Raw genomic sequence first — 23,438 nt, forward strand, 5'->3', positions numbered from 1 at the left:
TCCTCACTCCCAGAATCAAACCTCAGTCTTAACAATCCAACCCTTTCTACTAAAATTAAACTTTTTTTTAATTTTGAGCTTTGACTCTGGACTAGCACAAGAACCGGACTAACATTTGAGCTCCATTTATTCAACGATTTAAATAATCGTCGGTCTTTCACTTCCTACCGGGTGACTCAATTTGGGAAATATTCTTCTTGGATTTGACTTAGCAACACCAGAAAAATCTATTGAAATCTTTTTCGTCCTCTGATGTGTCGGCATGGCTCTTTATACGTCGTCACTGCCATTGTCGATCATTCGCTCATTCAAAAGCTGCAATTTCCGAATTGACTTCAAAGAGTTATCAAACCCAGGAGAGGTTTATTATCAAGAATCAAGCTCAATAGCTTGTATTCTATGGTCATTCGGGTAATATGTTAATACAAGAATTTTAACACTATTCTAATCATTTCAAATTATGAATTGAATGAAAACGTATTAAAAAATATAACTGATCAAAGACGTGCTATGGGGAAAGATCAAATATACAGAAAGGAAACGAAATGGGAAGACACCATCAAGCAGAACATAACATTCAGCATTGAACAAAATCACTGGTTCCACCATACTCGTATATTCATTCTGTCGACGATGAAGTCGAGGAAAGATTTAACGAAAACCGATCATTAGTCCTATCAGTCCGACAAAGGATGCAAACATGAAGGAGAAGCCGGTGTTGTTCCTACGTTCTTTGCCTCTTCAGAAATCCTGTTGGCAGAAAACAAGATTGTTTACTTATCAAGGCTGTAAAATGAGTTGTAGGACACCATAACTCAAAATCATAAACATGGATGGATTGAAAGTTCTAGATTATTGGAACTTTACATTAGGGGAAAACTAAAAGATAGCAAAACCATGAATTCCAAACTAGGTAAGGATTTCTCTTATCAACTTCCCTCTATTCGTGTATCAGAGATTATTATTGGGTCATCAACTTGTGATCGAAACTAACCACAATATCAGAAAGAAACGTACCACTTCTTGTGCAGCTGAACTGATTGCCGAACTGCGGCATTTCTTTCATCCTTAAGGTGCTGTATAGTCTGATTTCAAGAACAAGAACTGAAATTTAGAAATGAAGATATGGAACCGGACAAAGGGTTTGAGTTTTCAAGTTAGAATATGATCTTCAACATCTAACTAGACATTTTTAGGGGAGGGAGCTCTCCAGGTTAGTTCAGATTTCAACGACTATTCCAAACTTCAAAATGTGCGATAAAAGGCCTCAATCGAGCCATTACTCGAAACCTCGAAGCAAGTATGTGTAACATGTTGCGTGTAAACATGTTGCGAGATAAGCATTGTAACATAATATTTCCATTAACAAACAAATACACCTATTCCCCCCAAGAAATAAGAGCTGATCACCAACAAGACTCACAGAGTTCCATCCGGGGTTTGTGATGTGAGCTCTTTAAGCCTCCGTCTTCTGAATTTGCTTGACCCGAAGGAGATTCGTAGAAAACTTAAGCTTGCGCTCCTGTATCTCCTTAGTACCGTCCTGTTAAACTGGAAGTAAAGACGGAACGCATTCCGAAAATCAAATTTGTTTTAGACAGTATCATAAAGGTACTCAATGAAAACATTATCTCATGTAGGCATTCTTACAGTATCTGCCGGTAGATCATCCACGTATCAGAGGGACTATAGTACTCTGTAGCAGAATTTGTCCTTGCATTGCATATCAGGAGGAAATTCCTTTGGGCTTGGAGAGTGACTGATAGGTCAATGAAACCAGTATCATGCATAAGGTCATTCAATGCACTAACAGAGAAATGAAATGGTTTGTGGGAACAAAAGCAATACTGATGATACATGAGTCCGAGGCATTACAACACCAATGTTCGGTCGCACAAAGTACTTCTTAGGTGAAGTGTTTTAACCTAACATGATAACAAGTTGGGAACATTAAAAATCAAACAGCACATCTGAGAATCCCAGAATGGAAGGATTACACATACACCTAACAAGATATCACGCACAAATGCAACAATGACATAAATGGTACCTTAAATGCCACATGGACATCCTGTGTCGTCAATTGAAGATTACAAAAACTAGGCTTGTCCAGCTCAACTGAAACATGAACCACATGAACAAAAGTAAACTGAAACCTGTTTAACAAAAATTATACGAAGAAATGTGCATAAACGTCTAAGAAGGGTCTTAGCAGTTGTGCATTAGACGGCTCCGAATGCAGAATCAAGATAGCTAAACACCGATGAGCATCCACATGTAAGAAAGATTAATAAACTTAAAAAAGAACCCAGAACTGCTTTCTTTTCCCTGAATCTTTTAAAGAACCTTACATCACCAACTATTTATGCAAGTTAGCATCCGAAAAACTTCTGCAATGCTAAAACAGATCAAGGGACCCCCAATGAAGTCAAGAATTTTAAACATAAGAAGCAAAACAATAAAGAAATAACCAGTCAATCAAAATAGGGATCATCTCCATTGCAACCAAAACCTAAATTCAACACAAGATTAATCCTTTAGTTCATAACCATGGAGTTGTATTATGAACATCATATGGATAGAGCCAAGATTTATGTTTGGGGACGAATTTTTAAAATTTTAAGGAAGCGAATTTATAAAATTTTAAGCTGCGAAATAGATTATAGAACATACAAAAAAATTTAAAATATATGATAATTTGAAATTTCAAAGGCTCCCCCTTTTCGGTCGTCCCTGTCCATATGCATATCAATGGGACTCGCAGATGTACAAACATCATGCATGCATGCAAGTTTGAACATAGATAAGACATGGACTTACAAAGGAACTTGAGGTCATTGGGTTGAACAGATATCAACTGATTAGCGTCAACAGCAGTCATGACGAACTAAAATAACAAATCAAAGCAGAACCCCAAACAATCATTAAATTCCTTTAAGAAAATCAAAGCACAGAAAAAAAGAAAAAATAAATATAAAATCAACAAACAGAACCCAGAAAGAGCCTTATAAACCAATTCTCCAATCAATTTACTTTAGTTTTTCTCATTTAAGAAAGATTTGGCTAATATTATTCACCCAAATCAGTACGAATTACGAACTAACATGTGGCGCGAACTGCAACTGGTTCGGTCTTATGCTAAAGGAGTCGCCGATACAGTCGCCACCAAGGTCGGAGGTTGTCGGGGAACGGACGGTAGTTGGGAGATTATATGCACCATGGGTCTGCTTTGGAGAAAAAGGAAGGAAATAAATGTTGACATATGTCAATTTAACGTGGAGTGCAGCCCGGTTTAATGTTACAGCCTGGGGATAGGATCCATCGACGTGGCACTAATTAAAATAGGGTATATTGTGTTTAGTACTTAACTATCAGTTTTGATCCGTTTTGTACCTAAATTTCAGTTTTTTAAACCATACCTAAAGTTTAGTTTTGTTTCATTTTAGTACCTCATTCAAAATTCAACATTAATTTTTTAAAAGTGAAAGTTAAAGTACTAAATGAACCAAAACTTATAGTTCATGTACAAAATGCGTTAAATTTTTAATAGCGGGGTACTAAATGAAATAAAATAAACGTTAGATATGAGTTTTAAAAAAAAATTTAAAAATTTAGATACTAAATAAATCAGAACTAATAGTTTAGATACTAAATATAGTTTATCCTTAAAAAACCTTTTAATGGTAATAAAAAAACTTTTTTTGGATAACTATAGGTTTATTATTTAAATTATTAGTTTGTTTTTTTGGTACTTGAATTTTTTTTCAAAGTTCGTACGTAACGTTTAGGTTTCAATTTAGATTATCATTAAAAATTAATAGAATTGCCGATGTGTTATTTTTAGTTTTTAATGGTGTCGTGACATTACATTATGATAACACATTCGACATCATTGTTAAGTTTTAATGGTGGGATATCAAATTAAATCTAGACTGAATGTTAGGTATGATTTTAAAAAATAAAATTTAGGTACCAAAGTAAATAAAAGCAATAATTTAATACTAATATGTCGTTTGCCCCATAATTTTTGGTCCTTCCGTATATTAAATAAGAAATTTATTTATTTTTTAATTATTTTCGTGTTTATTTTATAATGTTCATATTAGTTTAAGAGTATTACGTTGAATTCAAAACCTAGTCAGCAAAAGTTTAATAACATAAATCATGCATTAATAAATCAGTAGTCAATTGACTATATATTATTTAATTAGTAATTATTCATATTTATATGTTTTTTTTATAAAACCCGGTTTTCAATGTATTATTTGATACGGATTTGTTTTTTTTTAAAAAATATGATTTGTGGTTTTAAATGATAAATTAGTGAAAAATACATTAAATGTAAAAAATGGAATGAAAAAGCCAATTTCATTTTGAAAACCATCATGCAAACAGTACATCCACAAATTTCATGTAAGCATTTAATAAATAATTAACATTATAAAGAATTAAAAATATATAACCAAAATTTGTTCATGTTATATATATCCTCAATTTATCATGCTAAAACATTGGATCATTAGAATGTTTGGTTGGTAAGATATGAATTGATGAAAAAGCAAAATAAAGGTATATCGGACAACTCTGAATTAGACATACGCAATTATCTTAAAAGTAACTAGGCCTGTATTAAATTAATTAATCGTTTTATAAAGGATTAATGCCCAAATAAGTGCCAGAGTATGTCTTTTTGTCAATAAGTGTCTATGTTTTTTGGCACATTGAGGTGCCTAACGTTAGGAACATTACCCTTTTAGGTGCCCGGACCGTTAACGGTGTTAATTTTCCGTTAAGTACATATGTCACAACCTGATAATTTAAATTGTATATAAAATTAAAAAATAAGTATATATTCTTAAAAAGAAAACACATAAATTTTGAAATAATCCCTAAACTTTGAAAACCTTCCTAAACTCTAGCGACTCCCTCCCCGGTGACCAAACCCTATGAAATCGTGACTGATCAACGACGATCAATGACAAATCGATGTTTTAAATCCATCGAACCCTAGGATGAAAATTGCGATCTCACGTGATTCTGATGGTGAATCGGCGACAACTACGATGGCATAAACTAGAATAATGGCAAAGACTATGTCGGCGAGAGGTCGTGACAGGATAGGAAACGATGAATTAATGATAAATTTGGGATTTGGGTGTTTTATAATATAAGAAAAGTTATAGTTTTTTTTAATAAAAAATATTTTAATATATTTTAAAAATAAATTTTAAATTATCAGGTTGTGACACGTGTCACTTAACGGTCAAAACTAAAGGCGTTGACGACCTAGACACATAAAATACTAACGTTTGTAACATTATACATCCGAAAAATATAGTCACTTATTTAACACAAAAAGCATAGTTTGAACAATTATTTAAGCATAATACTTTTATTAAAAAAAAAATTTATTCGTTCCATAATCATGACTCCATGATACATAACAAATTGGGACGTGAGGTGCATCATTACATCAATATAAAATATAATAATAATTGGATATTATTTTTTAAAATTTCAATTCCACCGTTGCTTGCTTGCCGAGGCTTAAAGCAGCATTTTCCAATTTCTTAAAGAAACTTAAAGCACTTTTTTAAGTGAAGATTCTGCATCTTAACTTAAAGAAAACAGAACCTCTAATCCTTGTTTAACTTGTACATAAAATGGACATAAATTTTAATACAGAAACGGAGGAGTATGCTTGAACCAAATGAAGTTAATGGTCTTATGGTTATCATTACAATTAGGCATAGTAACAAAAGAAATATTTGCACAGGGAATACAATCTCAACCCTAATACCAACAACGATTCTCTTAATTTGAATTTCGGTGTAAATACCATTAGGGATAGCACTTGATCGTGTAAAATCAAATCTAATAATATTATAATATGTATATAAATTTATAATATTATAATACATGTTGATTTCAATTTTTTTTAAATATGTAACCATATTTATATATGTATATAAATTTTTATGGCTTACATGATCCTTAAGGCTTATGGGATTATTAAAGCATCATTTAACATCAATTTTAATATCTTTTAATGTAAAATCATCACCGAAGTTATTAAAGCACGCTCAACACTCAAAACACCCAGCATTTAATATACCAACATTCAAAGATGTATCTAAGCTTAATAACAAAATGAAACTCGTTTCTTTAGCTTCACCAACTCTCTCTTTCTCAGCATTTGAAGGTTCTTCCCTCTTTACTAATCAAACAAGAATAATAAATTTAAAAAATGAAACTAAAGCTTAAAGGTAGAAGAAAATGAATTTAGAATACGTAAACACAAATGGCTAGAGAAGTTTTCCAGAGCTTAAACTCTTTTCGTGTGGTCTCGGAATACGCAAAACATTCCGACCATTGTTACCTCATTATGACCACAAGTGGCAGCATCAGGTGGTAATAGGCATGCACGTGAAGACTCTTTTCGTTGTGATACTTGCTGGTCGAATGAGCAAGCTTGCAAGGACCGTGTCCACGCGGCATGATCACACCCACGACAATGCTATTGATAAATAACGATTGTTGGTACTACACTTCAAGACTAGCAACTAGATAATTTTCAAATGTTAAGGCTCGTATTAGTAGTCTTAGAAGGAAAGTCAACAGTGGGCTCTCTAGACGTCTCAATAGGAATAATATGGCTTGTTCTTTGCTGCGAAGCATGAACTTCAGCGACTGCTCAATAGGGAAGAGAATATTGGGCCCAACGATCGCGTGTCGATTGGTTATCTAATGTCGATTGAAATGTGAGATTCTTTCACGCCCGAGGTAGTCAAAGACGGAAGAGTAACATGATTCACGATTTATTCGATAAATCAGGGCATTGGATGACTCAAGATGAAGCTCTTAAAGAGATTGTGGTAGATTATTTTCAAGAATTATTTACTACTTCTGATCTCGATCAAGAAGATAGTATCCTTGAAGTCATTGATAAGGTAATACTTCGGATGTGAATACTGATTTATGCAAACCCTTTACGCTGACGAAGTCATTGCTGCCTTTAGGGATATTAATCCCAATAAAGCCCCTGGTCCCGATGGTTTACCAGGAAGCTTCTTTCATTTACATTGGGATGTTGTAGGACAAGATATCATTGATCTATGCCTAACTTTTTCATGGACATATGATAGGCTACGGTACAAGACAATTCTCGTTTTGATCCTGAAAGTTGATGAGCCAGAACATATGAGCCAGAACATATTGAAAAGGCTTATGATCGGGGTTTGAATGGGGATTCTTAAGAGCCATTATGTTGAAACTTGGTTCCGCTCCGTGTTTTGTAGAGACAATTAAGCGTTGTGTGACATCAGTTACTTTTTTAGTAAAGGTCAATGATCATTTACTAGTGAATCTTCCATCCCGAGGACTTCATCAGGGGGACCCCCTGTTGCCATTCCTGTTCCTCTTTGTAACACAGGGTTATCTGCTATGTTCCATAAAGCGCAGCGAGACAATAAAATTAAGGGTATTCGTGCAAGACAATCGGGCCCTCAGGTTTCTTTGTTACTCTTTGCTGACGATAGTTTGGTTTTCCTGAAAAAAAATTGTCTGAGGCCACTGATAAACAAATACTAATTTAAATGCACGTTCATCAGGACAACAAGTGAATCTGAAAATCTTATTTACTTTAGTCCTAACAATCACTGAACACCGTCAATAATTGATTGATGTGTTTGGCATACAGGCAGTTGGCTCTCTAGGATTATTTGGATTGCCACTTTATTGGTAAGAATAAGACCCAACATTTGGGTATTACGCGACAAGGTCGTCACGAGGATCACAGGATGAACTAAACATCTCTTTTCCTATAGAGGGCGAGAGGTCTTCCTAAAGTCAGTTGCTCAAGCTTTATCACAATATGCAATGTCATGTTTCTCCTTCCATAACAGATGCTTGATGAGATGCCCTAAGTCATGCGTCACTTTTGGTGGACGGGGAAAATATCAGAATGGTTGGCCTCTTATAGCTTGGCAGACTATTTACAAATCGAAAAGAGGAGGGCTCAGATTACGAGACCTACGATCTTTAATCTGGCTATGGTTAGCAAACAATTTGTCTTCTTATCATAATCCTGATTGCTTATTGTCTAGAGTGTTACAGGAAAAATACTTCCCTACTGGTGACCATCTTAATGCGCCCATTGGTAATAGGAGCTCATATACATGGAAAGGTATTCATAAGACACCTCAGGATTTAAAGGAGCTTTCTACTGAAGGATAGGGATGGATAAAATCTAACTTACTTCGGGATAGATGGGATGGTTCAAAGTTGCGACAGTTTTAGGTGATTATTCCGCACTTCCTATTCAACGTTTCAAGGCTTATTTGTTCCAGCATACAGGAAAGCAAGTTAGAATGAGTCGAAAGTTCGAGAGACTTTTGAAGTTGTTGATGCGGATACAATCCTAGCCACTTCAATTGCTCCTAGTCAAGATGAGGTCTTGGTGGGTTAATCATGATTCAGGTAACTATTCTGTATGTTCAGGATATTGGTGGCTCCAACGACTGTTACACTCATCCGAGCGACTTCTAAAGCTTGGCAAACCATAAAAAAATTACGCGTACTCACAATATCTGGGTTTTTGCCTGGAGATTAGCCATGGAGGCTTCCTGTAGGGAGTCAATTCTGAGCAGCTGGTTTAGGTAATGGCCTCTGCCCAATGTGTAGCTTATACGAGGAGACAATACTGATGCTTTGCAAGATTGTCCATCTGCACAAGAATCGTTTGTATTGGTGGACTACAAGTATGTTCTTAACTAGTTAAACCACTACTCCTTTACAATGGTTGTAATCTAGGATATCTACACTTGATAAGGATGGTTTTGCAGGATTATTGTTCTGCTTTGGAATGGTCGCAATACAAAGATCCATGAAATAAAGTTCAACCATCCTAGTTCTTAATGCCCCGATGTTGCATCGGGAGTTCTTAGCGGCTAGGAGGCAAGCTCTAGGGCGAATGTATCGCGTGCACCCCTCCTTGGCGCGCTCGTTGCAAGTATTGACTTCTCGTTGGCTTCCCCTCGATCCAATTATGTTAAATTAACGTAGATAGGGCTTTGACTCTCAGGGAAAGTTAGCTGCCATTGGTGTTATAGCTCGAATTCCACAGGTTTACCATTGGGTGGTATGGCTTTATCTCCATCCATTTACATTGAAGTGGGTCTTGCAAGATCCATGCTATGATTGTTTGTTTAAAGTTGCTCAAGGGAACTATTGGCACCAACTTGTATTCGAGACTGATTCGACAATGGCGGCTAATAAATTGACTAGTGTGGTAGATTTGTCCACTCTAGGATTTCATCTGGCTGAAGCTCGATCCATTTTGTACTCCATGTATCTTTCAAAGTTGTTTTTTTTTCCGAGAATTGTAATAAAGTGGCCCATGAGTTAGCATCCTGGCACTTAGATCGGGAATACATTGTTTTTTTGACTAGGTTTCCCAGGTTATTGTCTCTGCTGTAACTCATGACATTGATCTTGGTTAATATTTTCTAAACACTATTTTCCCTTTGTAGGTCCTAGAAGGGGTTTTTAATGAGGTCTTTCTATTAAAAAAAAAGCTTAAAATTTTCAAAGCCCTCAAGTAGTTACACATCTTCTCTTGGAGGATATGATGAACTTTCCTTGAAGCTTATAGGGTGTCGATGATGATTCTTTCCTCCTTCAACCCCAGATGATTGATTTAAATGTAAAAGATCAACTCTTTAGTTCCTAAACTCTATAGTTTTTGAAGGATGAAGATCAAGATTAGAGAAGGGTGATATCACACTCTAACCTTTTGTCCCCCTTTCATATGACCAAATACGATAAAAATTAATGAATTTTCGCTCCTTTTCATCAATGGGTTAATCATACTTTTTTTTATATATGTTCAAAGGTCCCGTTTTATGGGCAATCATATCTAATCTCAACCAGATTAAACACATTCTTCGCTTAACGAGCCCAATTACAGTTACAATTGAATCCATATAGCTGATCGACATTGGAACCTTAACTCAAAAATTGGGACCGTCTCAATGATGTTGTTGTTTAGTCAACTTTGTTGAGGGAGCATAAACATGGTAACCTGCTAATCAGAACCCTTGTTATGCGAGGAGTTAAACCATGGTTTAATCTGGAATGAGCAAAGATGAACACAAAATCCTTTAAAGCATGCATGCTAGTATGTAGTGCAGTCGTGATTCTCTCTAGATGTTTCTTTAAAACCTTGATGCCTTCTTTCTCTCGTGAAAGAACTCAGCAGTCTCAGATTGCAGTTAGGCCATGAATTGCCCCCACTCTGGGCACTGGTCCCTGCCATTGATTTTTGGTTTGAAACATTTGTATTTATGAAAACTATTTGTTAATAGTCTGGAATGATTATAAGATGATATGCTTAAAATTTTCTTAATAATTGATAACGTAAACATTCTATGAATGTAGTTGCTCGAACTCAATACCTAATAGAATAACATTTATTTCATCACTAACCATTTGATAGATTATATTATAAAAAATCTTAAAAAATCGAAGACTAGGAGATCTGTGAAGGGGGAGGTCAAATGGTGGTTTATGAGGTTGTAGGGGTGTAATCATGATAGCGCGTTGTTGAAAGTCAGCAATAATGGCTGAAATCGGGGTTTTCGGTGTACATCGAAAATTGTAGAAAATTTTGCTTTATTTTGTTGACATTTGATAAAGGGATAATTATAATTTAGTCCCTATACTTTATGGTATTTATAAGATTAGTCATTAAGCTTCAACTATAAATATCATAGCTCATTTATCTTCAAAACTATTCCAAATCATTCTAGTTTTCTCCCAATACTAGAGAATTTAGAGAGTTTCTTGAGAGTTGTTTTCTTCTTTTTATCAAGAGAAAATTATCATTGTTTTCTCCTTGTTAGATTGAGAGAAGTTGAAATTCCTATTTTCTCATAGTAAAATTCTTCTATCGTAGCCTGTGGTTTTTACCATCTATTATTTAGGGGTTTTTCACGTAAAATTTGTTTCTTCTTTTTCTTCATTTTTATTTTCTCAAATTATCAGTTGTGATTTTGCTTTATACGATAGCCGTGTTCCGCAATAATTGGTATCAGAGCCAAATTAAAGTGTGTAATATCTACTTATTATCTTTGTGGTTGCCACCAAAAGGTGGATCCTCCAACATAAGAAAGTAAGAAGGTATTACCCATTCTTTGAAGGTTCCAAATAACTATTCACGTTAGTGAAATAGTGGGAGCTATTCGTAATAGAAGCTATTGCAACAAAATTTGATATTGAAAAGTTCAATGAGAGAAATTTCTCATTGTGTAAATTGAAGATAAAGGTCATCATAAGGAAAGACGGTTGTCTAACAGCTATCAGTGAAAGACCGATATATTTCACATATGACAACAAATGGATCGAAATGGACGAGAATATTATGGCAAACTTTCATCTAGCATTAGCAGATGAAGTATTGTCAAGCATCGAAGAGAAGAAGACAACTAAGGAGATATGAGATCATCTCACCATACTATACAAGGCCACATCGTTGCACAATAAAATTTTCCTTAAGAAGAAATTGTACACTCTCCGTATGCCATAATCTACTTCAGTGACGAAACACTTAAACACACTGAATACGTTATTTTTTCAGCTTACATCCTTAAGATGTACAATAGGAGAACAAGAACGTGTCGAACTTCTACTTCAAAGTCTACCTGATTCGTATGATCAACTCATCATCAACTTGACAAATAGTAATGTAACCAGTCTAGTCTTCGATGACGTTGCAACTGCTGTTCTACAAGAAGAAAATTGGCGCAAGAACAAGGAAGATAGACAAGTAAATCTGCAACAAGCAGAAGCGTTGACAACGATGAGATAGAGATCAACAGAACGTGGCCAAAACAGCAGTCACAAACATGGTAGATCGAAGTCAAGAAGCAAGAAGAATTTAAAGTGCTACAACTGTAGAAAGAATGGTCACTTGAAGAAGGATTATTGAAGTCTAATAAAAACTCCAATCCACAAGGCAATACCGTAAACACTTCATGATGGAGATACTCTATGTTGTGAAGCGTCAACCACCGTGGAAGGTAGAAAAAGATTTGTAGATATATGGCTCATTGATTCGGGAGCAACATATCACATAACCTCAAGAAGAGAATGGTTCCATCATTATGAACTTGTCTCAGGAGGATCTGTGTATAGTTGCAATTATCATGCCTTAGAGATTGTAGGCGTGGGAACCATCAATTTGAAAATGTATGATGGAACAATTAAAGTTGTTCGAGATGTGCGGCACGTGAAAGGCCTGAAGAAAAATTTATTATCCTACGGATTGTTGGATAATAATGCAAGCAAGATTAAAACATAGAAAGGAATCAGGAAGGTATTTTGTGGAGCGCTTATGGTGATGAAAGGTGAAAAGATAGCAGCAAACTTGTACATGCTGAAGGGAGAGACTTTGCTAGAAGCAGAAGCCTCTGTTGCCTCATGTAGTTCAGATTCTGCAATGTTATGGCATCAGAAACTTGGATACATGTCAGAACAAGGAATGAAAGTCCTTGTGGAGTAAAAGCTACTTCCAGGCTTAACAAAGGTATCACTTCCTTTGTGTGAGCATTGTATAACAAGTAAGCAACACCGGTTGAAATTCAACACATCAAATTCTAGAGGCAAAAGTGTTCTAGAATTGGTTCACTGACGTATGGCAAGCACCAGTTACATCCCTAGACGAAGCAAAATATTTTGTCTCATTTATTGATGACTACTCCAGGAGATGTTGGGCGTACCCTATTAAAAAGAAGTCATATGTGTTTTCTACTTTCAAAAACTTCAAACTGCGGGTGGAACTTGATTCTGGAAATAAGATCAAGTGTTTCAGAACATATAATGGAGGAGAATACACAAGTGAAGAATTTGATGACTTTTGCAGGAAAGAATGCATTAAAAGACAGTTCACAATGGCGAACACTCCTCAACAAAATGGAGTGGCAGAGCGGATAAACAGAACCTTATTAGAAAGAACAAGAGCAATGTTGAGGGCTACAGACCTAGAAAAATCATTTTAGGCAGAAGCAGCCAATACCGTCTGTTATTGGGTGAATCGAGCTCCATCAACTGTAATAGAGCTAAAAACACCAATGAAGATGTGGACTGGTAAACCAGCTGATTATTCAAACCTCCATGTATTTGGAAGTATTGTGTACGTGATATACAACTCCCAAGAAATTTCAAAGTTGGATCCAAAATCCAGGAAATGCAAATTCTTGGGGTATGCTGATGGAGTAAATGGGTATCGCTTGTGGGATCCCACTGCCCGCAAAGTGGTTATTAGCAGGGATGTTATCTTTGTAGAAGATAAACTACAAAGAAAAGAAGAAGATGATAGCACTGAAAAGTCAGAGACTACACAGATACATGTGGAAAAGGAGTTTGAACAATGAGATTCTTTTGAAGCGGAACCAGCACATTATGAACAAGAACCAGATAGTTCTTAAGCTCCAACAACTCGTCAATCAGATCGTGTGAGAAGACGTCCCAATTGGCACTTAGATTATGTTATAGAAGGAAATATTGCATACTGCCTTTTAACAGAGGAAGGTGAGCCATCAACATACCAGGAGGCAATAAACAGCTCAGATGCTTCACTGTGGATGATGGCAATGCAAGAAGAAATCGAAGCCCTTCATAAAAATAATACATGGGACCTTGTGTGACTACCACAAGGAATGAATACAATTGGTAACAAATGGGTCTTCAAAATCAAGTGAATTGGTGACGATCAAGTGGCGAGGTATCGTACAAGACTGGTGGTCAAAGGATATGCTCAAAAAGAATGTATTGATTTCAATGAAATATTTTCTCCTGTGGTTCGACTAACAATAGTTCGAGTAGTCTTAGCAATGTGTGCTACATTGCTAGATGTTAAAACAGTTTTTCTTCACGGAAATCTTGAAGAAGAGATTTACATGCTCCAGCCTGAAGTTTTTGAAGAAAAAGAAAAGAATAACTTGGTTTGCAGGTTGAACAAATCTCTGTACGGTCTAAAGCAGGCGCCGAGGTGTTGGTATAAGAGATTTGATTCCTTCATTATGTGCCTTGGATACAACAAACTTAATGCAGACTCTTGTGCTTATTTCAAGAGGTTTGGTGATAACAATTTTGTTATATTGATGTTGTATGTGGATGACATGTTGGTTGCAGGACCCAACAAAGATCATATTGAAGAATTGAAGGCACAACTGACTAGGAAATTTGAAATGAAGGAGTTGGGATCAGAAAATAAGATTCTAGGGATGCAAATTCTCCGAGATAGAAGTAATTAGAAGATTTGGCTTTCACAAAAGAATTACTTAAAGAATATTTTGTCACGATTCAACATGCAAGATTGTAAGTCAATTTCTACCCCTATTCCTATTAACTTCAAATTATTCTCAAGTATGAGTCCTAGCAGTGAAGAAGAGATGATGGCGATGTCTCGATTATCGTATGCACAACAGTGGGAAGTTTAATGTTCGTTATGATATCCACAAGACCAGGCATTGCACAGGCAGTGGGAGTGGTTAGTCGGTACATGGCGAATCCAGGCAAAGAGCATTGGAATACAGTAAAGAGGATCCTGAGATACATTAAAGGGACTTCAAATGTTGCATTATGTTATGGAGGATCTTACTTATCAATGGGTATCTTGATTCTGACTATGCAGGTGATTTGGATAAAAAAAATCTACTACAAGATATGTGTTCAATGTTGCTGGTGGAGCTGTAAGCTGGGTTTTAAAATTGCAGTCAGTTGTGGCTATATCCACAATAGAGGCAGAATATGTAGCAGCTACACAAGCCAATAAAGAAGCAATTTGGTTGAAGATGCTATTGGAGGAGCTTGGGCACAATCAAGAATATGTCTCTTTGTTTTATTATAGTCAAAGCGCCTTGCATCTAGCAAGGAATCCAACATTTCATTCAAACACAAAGCACATACGAGTTCAGTACGATTTTATTCTTGAAAAGGTGGAAGAAGGGACAATAGATATGCAGAAAATACATACCAAAGACAACATAACAGATTTCATGACGAAGGCAATCAATGTTGATAAATTTACTTGGTGCCGATCCTCTTGTGGCATGTCAGAGACGTAAGCAACATGATGGTACAAGGTAGAAAGAATGGTGTGAAGATATGATTGTTCCAATCAAATCTTCAAGTGGGAGATTGTTGAAAGTCATCAATAATGGCTTAAATCAGTGGCTTTCAGTGCACACCAAAAATTGTGGAAAATATAGCTTATTTTGTTGACATTTGATAAAGGGATAATTTCAATTTAGTTCCTGTACTTTAGGGTATAAGATTAGTCCTTAAGCTTCAACTATAAATACCCTAGCTTATTTAACTTCAAAATCATCCCGAATCATTCTAGATTTCTCTCATTACTAGAGAGTTTAGAGAGTTTCTTGAGAGTTATCTTCTCCTTTTTATCAAGAGAGAATTATCATTGTTTTCTCCTTGTTAGATTGAGAGAAGTTGTAATTCTTATTTTCTCATAGTGAAATTCTTCTACCGTTGCCCGTGGTTTTTACCCTATTTATTTAGGAGTTTTTCACGTAAAATTTGTGTCTTTTTTTTCATTTTTATTTTCTCAAATTATCAGTTGCGATTTTGCTCTATCCGATAGCCGTATTCCGCAACACGTGTTGGTTTTAAAAGCTTAGTGATTGGCTCCAATGCTTCAAGCATCTAAACTTAAATGGAAGAAACTTGTATAACCTACAATAATGACCTTTTTCTAATATTTTATTTTAAAAAATGCAAATATTCTCTCTCATCCCAAAGTAAATTCTATTTATTGAACCCTAAAAAAGCAGAAATGTCTTCCACGTCTCATTTGGAATAAAAGGATTCGGCTTCACCAGACAGTTCTTAACCATCAAAACAAATACTATTCTCTTGACTCTTTATCAATATAGATCAATTGAGCTAAAAGCGTATTGATTACATAAACTATAGTAATAAAAAATAGTAATTCGATTAATATTATTCTTCCTATTGTAATATAGAAAAAAATACTATTAAGTTAGAACCGGTTCAACTTAGGTTGGATTTGTTGAACAGTGTCCTTTTAAGTGAATGTCTCCCCGCAAGTGCTCCACTACAAACCCAAAAAGAGACCAAATTCCTTTGGGGTACACGCATTAGTTAATGCGTCCTGCAGCATCAAATACCTTATACTTTTATGTTTGGCATAATATCTAAATTAACCCCAATACTTACCAAAATAGTCATATTGGCCTATATTCTTTTCTTTTTAAAGTATTTTAGCCTTATATTTCATTTTAGGGTAAAAGAACTCCATATTTTTTAACATTAATAGTTTATTAACTAAAGGTTTCCATCTATAAAAATATTTTTTTATTTCAAAAATAAAATGTTAGGATTAAAATGCTCAAAAAAAATAATAGGGACCAAAATAATTATTTAGTCAAAGATTAAAGGATTTTTTTTACATTATTCCTATATATTTTGAAAGGATTTTTCAATGCCCTCTCTCTATATATATATATATTCAACCTTAGAGGACTCTCGGGTATTTCTCACTCGACTCATTAACTCGGTTCTTCCGGGCAAAACTCAATGGCTCAGTTCCAGGTTATGACCACGTTGACACTTCTGCTTGCTTTGGTACCAAACTCGATAGCTCAAAGCCCCACCGCATCACCAGCATTGTCACCCTCCACCGGCGGCGCTCCTCCGCCAGCAGCGACTCCAACGTCGTCACCGATGTCTAGCCCTCCTCCCATGGTTTCGACAACTCCAAGCCCATCAATGGCTCCTACTACACCGTCCCCATCAACCTCAACGGTACCAATCCCATCAATGAGTTCACCACCTTCACCCATGGGAATGGCTCCTTCGCCATCTATTGCTCTTCCCCCTGGATCACCTGATTCCTCCCCCGACAATGCATTGGCTACGCCTCCGGTTATGTCCACACCGAGTTTTGCCGCTTCAACGTATGAATATAGCACGTCTTTGTTAGCGTTGCTTGGAGCCGTGGCACTATTCTTTTAGCCCACACCATGTTTTCTTAAAATTTTCTATCTTTTTTACGTTTACTTTATGCAGACTAAGCTATTTATTTATGTACGATTTATTTGTGCTTCATCTATTCTCTCTTCTGGTTCATTCTTGGAGCTGAATTTGTGATTTGTTGGGATATTTCTTCTTGGAGATTTACGATGGATTTTAGCATTTTGACTTGCATGAATAAATGGAGACTTTGTGTGATCCTTGTTTTTCCGTATTGTAATAATTAGTGTTAAATCTTTAAGTAATTATAAGGTTATCCATTTGATTTTTGCTAAATAAAATGGAGAAAGTAAATGGTGGTTAATGTGAGATGCAAATGAATCTTGGGAGGAAGAAAAAGGTATGGTGACTTTGTGGGTGACTATGAGAGATGAAGATTAATTCAACTTTTGGAAAAGAAAGGGGGAAGTTACCTTTGGGGTGCACAACTTTTTCATTTTATGCATAATGTAAAACAATTGTATTCTTAGGTAAAAATCGTTAGTTTTTTTTGTCTTAAAATGAAATATTTTGAGTTAAAATACTTAAAAGAAAAAGAAAATATGGCAAAAATGACTATTTAGTCAAAAATTAACGGCATTTTTACCATAAAGTAAAAGTTGTGTGACAAATTTTTTTTATTATTGTTCGCGGTGATTATAATGTAGTATATGTTCAAAAGATTTTCTACTATTTGACAATGAACGCAAACACTCATGCAAATGACATGCTCGAACCTAAGACCTCTAGGGATAACAACAATCCCTCTAACCATTGAGATCAATTGATTTGTGCATAGACGAAAATATTAAAAAGAAGATTAAAATGACTATTTGATTAAACATTAAGGATATTTTTAACGACTTCTTTTTAGTGGTGCAAAAGCTTTAATTTAAACGCGATACGATATGAAAACATAAACTCTATATACAAAAATGAAAATGTATGGATGATAGTCTGTACAGTGGACCAGGAAACTCAAAAGACAACCAATTTCCAGTATAAAAGTGTCGGGCACATGGGATGCTTTCCTCACCAAAGAATTAGATACCATCTATCTCATCAAATCTTTCTAAAATTCAATTAATGGAAATGTAGTGTCAAGGGATAAAGCTTAGGGTTTATACTGAAAGAGTGAAGAAATGGCAATTTGACCGAAGTCCAGTAGAAGTTATGGCTACTCAGACAAATCACATGATATCTACTTTAACATTTACTGTAAAAGTAAAAAGGAACAACCAAACACATTTAGATATCCTGTGTGAGTCTTCGTTATTTCTTCAGGAAGTCCTGTTGGAGTAAAAATAACAAACATTTCTGTCACGTCTGTCGTGATTTCTAGATAGAAAGGAATTAGCTTGCTGGCCTACAATCGAATGGTACATAGAAAATCGAATTGAGATTAGTCAGAGGTGGACATATCCGAATGAAACACGAGGCCGATAATCATTGTCTATTTTCCTCTGTTTCCTTCAGCAATGGAAGCATTCTGAACAAAGAGGTTTCATTTTACTCGAGGAGTAGCTGGTTTGGAACTTGCTGGGTGGTATTTTCAGGTCTTCCATGAGTATCTGATGAAGCTTATGATTCTCCTGCATAAGTTCTTCAATGATTTGTTGATGCTTCAATACCTGAATGAAAATAGAAATTTCATTACAAACTAAAACAATTCCAAACAAGACGAAGAATGCAAACATGAACTGTGCTTTACTATCGATTCTAATTGAGTCTTTATGAATCAAATGTGCGTCGAAACCTAGCAACATCTACCGTGTATAAATCCTCTGGAGAGATACAGTTACTGTTTTAAGTCCAACATTCATGAAACGTCACATCTGATTATGCTTGAATTATGCCAATATTCAACGATCTTTGCAGAGGACAAAAACCAAATAAGGAGCATTACCAATTGAAGCATGTTGTTTTCGGTTCGCAACCTCCCGGCCTACAAAACAACCAAAACCGAGTTAAGTATCGCTGCTGCCTACTGCAATCACCGATAAACAAAACCGAAAACAAATGCGACAGCTTGTGGCATGTTAAAGAATGTTCTTTTGATTGCTTTCCATTCCCAGATACTCTTTCAGTTGCTGAAGTGAAAATTAAACCCATACACCTCCATAAGATGTTATATAAATGACATTCCACATGCACAAGTGTTAGGTATGACTCATATAGCAGTTGGAGGATAGATGTTGGAGCGGAGTGAGCTAGGATTAAGTGGGTTGAGGATGCGGGAGCGAATCCCGTACAGTACGGTACGGGATTATTTTGGTAATTGTACAAGGGTTGCTTTTATATTATATAATTGTAACCTAATTGTGAATGATTATTGCTAATAATAAGAAAACAGTCGCTCATCGCTCCCGAGGACGTAGGCACCTTGCCAAACCTCGTTAAATCTTTTGTTCTTTATTTTCTTTACAGTTCATTCATTTCATGTGTTACTTAGCCTGATTTCTCAACAATTGGTATCAAGAGCGTGTTGAGATGATTATGTCAGGTGTGAAACTCGAAGTGGTGAAATTTAATGGTCATAGAAACTTTGGATTATGACAAACGAGGGTAAAAGATTTGTTGGCGCTGCAAGGGATTTTGAAAGCTCTACGATCTCAAAAACAGAAATCGATGAAGGAGGAAGATTGGGAAGAACTACAGCAGTGAGAGGCATGAACCATACGATTATGTTTGGCTGATGAGGTTATGTATCACGTAATGAGTATGTCGTCTCTAGGAGAAATATGGAAGAAATTAGAAAGTCAATTTATGTCCAAATCTCTAACGAATAAACTGTATCTAAAGCAGAGGTTGTATGGGCTGAAGATGCAGGAAGGTCATGATTTGGTGCAACACATGAATGTCTTCAATCAAATAATTACAGATTTGAATCAACTTGATGCGAAGAATGAGGATGAATATAGAGCAATGATTATGTTGTGTTCATTGCCTTCCTCTTACGAGCACATGGTGACTACTCTTACATATGGGAAAGAAACAATCAAAGTTGAAGAGATTACTGCAGCCTTGTTGGCTCACAATCAGCGAAAGTAGAATGCAGGGGAAAGCTCTCATATTGATAGTTTATTTATTGAAGGTAATCAAGACCATGGAAGAAAGTCAGAGAAGGAGGGGTCTGGAAAACAAAATTCCAGATCAAATTCTAGGGGCAAAAAGATAATTAATTGCTACAACTGCTAGGAGCCGAGACATATGAAGAGAGACTGTCCAAAGTGGAAAAAAAAGACTGATGAGAAACGTGATGAATTATCCAAGTCAGTGAATGTGGTGTAGGATGACAATACAAATTATAGTGATGGTGATATGCTTTCTATTTCAACAACTCAGTTGATAGATGCATGTATTCTTGATTCATGATTCTTTTATCACATAATGCCTAACAGGGAGTGGTTTTCGACATACATGTCTGTTAATTCTGGTTTTGTCTATTTAGGTGATGACAGATGTTGCAATATTATTGGTATTTGTGAAGTTATAATTAAGATGTATGACGGTACTGTTAGGGCATTATGTGGTTTTAGGCATATATCAAATTTGAAAAAAGAATCTAATTTCCTTAGGCATTTTACATGAGAATAGTTTTATTCATAATGCAAATGAGGATAGGGAAACCATTAGAATTATTAAAGGTGCATTGACTGTGATGAAAGGAAAGATGATTACAGAGAATATCTAAAAACTATTAGGGAGTACAGTTGTAGGTGGAGTTCATTTTGTTGAGTCATATGATGATAATACAAAACTATGGCATATGTGTCTTGCTCATCTTAGTGAACGTGGAATTGTTGAATTGCATAAAAGAAATTTATTGCATGGTGTTAAAAGATGCAAGCTCGATTTCTGCAAGTTTTGTGTTCTTGGTAAATAGACTAGAGTTATTTTCACTACTAGAAAGCACAAAATTAAAGGATTCTTGATAATATGTATTCTGGTGTATGGGGACCTAACAAAAAATATCATTAGGTGAATCGATGTACTATGTTACTTTTATTGACGATTTTTTAGAAAAGTTTGAGTGTATTTCTTGAAACAAAAATCTAAATGTTTTGCCAAGTTTAAGTTGTGGAAAGCTGAGGTGGATAACCAAACTAGTAGAAACATCAAGTATTTGAGGACTGATAATTGCATAGAGTACACTGATTCACAGTTTCTAAAATTCTATGAGGAGCATGGGATTCAGAGGCATTTTATAGTGCGCAAGACACCATAACAAAATGGTGTTGCAAAAAGGATGAACAAGTCATTGAATGAAAGGGCAAGATGCTTGAGATTGAATACAGGGCTTCCTAAAAGCTTCTGGGCAGAGGTTGTGAGCATGGCATGCTACCTCATTAACAGATCACCAAGGGAATCATTGGGTGGCATGGTTGCATAAGAGGTATGGACAGGTAAAATAGTTAATTTTGGTCACTTATAAATTTTTGATTATCTTGCTTATGTGCATCTACCTGGTGATGAGAGATCAAAACTTGATGTAAATTTGAAGAATTGCATCTTTTTGGGCTACAAGAAAGGTGTCAAAGGATACAAGTTTTAGGATCTGATTGCAAAGAAAGTTGTGATCAACAGATATGTAGTCTTTGATGAGTAGTTCATGTTGCAGCAAAATCAAGACAAGGCACTAATGGATTTAGAACAATATACAGTAGCAGCTGAGAGAAAGGAAAGTTTTAATCCAACTTCTGGTGGTTTTAATACAGTTGATTTATAGGATTATAATTTAGCCATAGACAGATAGAGACGGACGAATATAAAGGCTCCAAACAGATTGAGTTTTGAAGACATGGTCCCCTTTGCATTTCACATTAGTAGTTATGATCCAGTTACTTTCCAAGGCGCTATTACTAGTTAGGAGAAAGGGAAATGGATGGCTGCAATAGTTGAGGAGATGAAGTCTTTGCAAAAAAATCATACATGGGAGCTGGTTTGACTTCTTGAGGGAAAGAAGGCTATTGGTTGCATATGGGTGTATAAAATGAAACCATCAGTATCAGAAAAATAGGGGAAAACGTTCAAGGCTCGATTGGTAGCAAAGGGTTTTTCATAGCAGAAGGGAGTAGATTATGATGAAAATTTTTCTCATATATGGTTAGGCATACTTCAATCAAGGCAGTACTTGCATTAGTAGCTAGTTGGGATTTGCATTTAGAGCATATGAATGTTAAAATTGCATTTTTGCGTGGTGATTTAGATGAGCATATTTATATGCAGCTGCCAGAAGGGTTCACTCAACCTGGACATGAGCATTTGGTTTATAGGTTGAAGAAATCCTTATATGGGTTGAAACAATCTCCAAAACAATGATATAAACGGTTCGACTCCGATATGATTAAGATTGGCTACAACCGATGTGAGTATGATTGTTGTGTTTATGTTAAGAGCCCTGATGATGGTTCTTTTATTTTTCTTCTACTATATGTTGATGATATGTTGATTGCTGCAAAGAATATGCATGATGTTGTTGGTTTGAAAGCTTTATTGAGCCAAGAATTTGATATGAAAGACTTAGGTGTTGCAAAGAAAATTCTTGGAATAGAGATTCACATGGATAGAGGCTCAAGGAAACCGTGGTTATATCAGCAGGGTATGTTGAGAAAGTGTTAGACAGGTTTGGGATGAGCAAGGCAAAGCCAGTAAGCACTCCATTGGTAAATCATTTTAAGCTTTCATCATAACAGTGTCCTAAGATAGATAAGGAAGTTGTAGACATGACAAAGGTTCCAAATGCCAGTGCAGTTGGTTGCTTGATGTATGCAATGGTATGTACTCGCCCTGATTTAGCTCATGTTGTTAGTCAAGTTTGTAAATATATGTCTAAACCAGATAGACAACAATGGGAAGCAGTCAAGTGGATTTTCAGGTATTTGAAGGGAACTGTAGGGAATGAAATTGTTTTTGGTAATCAGTAGGATAATCCTTTGATTGTAGGATACGTAGATTCAGACTATGCAGGTGATTTGGATGATAGAAGATCTATAGCTTGGTATGTTTTTACTCTTGGTGGAGGGTCCCTGTGTTGGAAGTCAATTGTTCAGTCTATTATGGCATTATCCACAACTAAAGCTAAATACATGGAAGCAGCTGAAGCTTCAAAAGAAGCTTTATGGCTTACTGGGCTACCGAAGAAATTGGGTATTCAGGAAGGTGGAGTTCAGTTGCATTGTGACAACCAAAGTGATATTCATTTGGCTAAAAATCAGGTGTATCATGCTAGAACTAAGCATATTGATGTGAGGTTTCACAAGATTAGAGAGTTGACTGCATCTGGAGAGATATTGTTACAGAAGGTTCATACTAGTGAGAATGCATCTGATATGTTGACCAAGCCAGATACTTCTGACAAGTTCATGCATTACTTGGACTTGTTGAAT

General features: G+C 35.7%; 1 protein-coding gene and 1 pseudogene across 1 annotated transcript; one reads left to right on the top strand and one right to left on the bottom strand.

The window, feature by feature from the left end:
• Positions 1 to 1,016: 1,016 nt before the first annotated feature.
• On the bottom strand, positions 1,017 to 3,227 carry LOC120163494 (annotated as a pseudogene).
• A 13,387-nt stretch (positions 3,228 to 16,614) lies between these two features.
• Positions 16,615 to 17,052, top strand: LOC120163508 (classical arabinogalactan protein 9-like). Its single transcript, XM_039173433.1, has one exon. It carries the CDS (start codon positions 16,615 to 16,617, stop codon positions 17,050 to 17,052), a length of 438 nt encoding a protein of 145 aa, XP_039029364.1.
• The last annotated feature ends 6,386 nt before the right edge of the window (positions 17,053 to 23,438 follow it).

Source organism: Hibiscus syriacus, unplaced genomic scaffold (assembly GCF_006381635.1).
Source record: "Hibiscus syriacus cultivar Baekdansim isolate YM2019G1 unplaced genomic scaffold, ASM638163v2 tig00111458_pilon, whole genome shotgun sequence".
In the NCBI taxonomy this organism is placed as follows: Eukaryota; Viridiplantae; Streptophyta; class Magnoliopsida; order Malvales; family Malvaceae; genus Hibiscus; species Hibiscus syriacus.

Coding starts and splice junctions, on each gene's coding strand:
- LOC120163508 (XM_039173433.1), top strand. CDS start 16,615: ATGGCTCAGTTCCAGGTTATGACCACGTTGACACTTCTGCTTGCTTTG.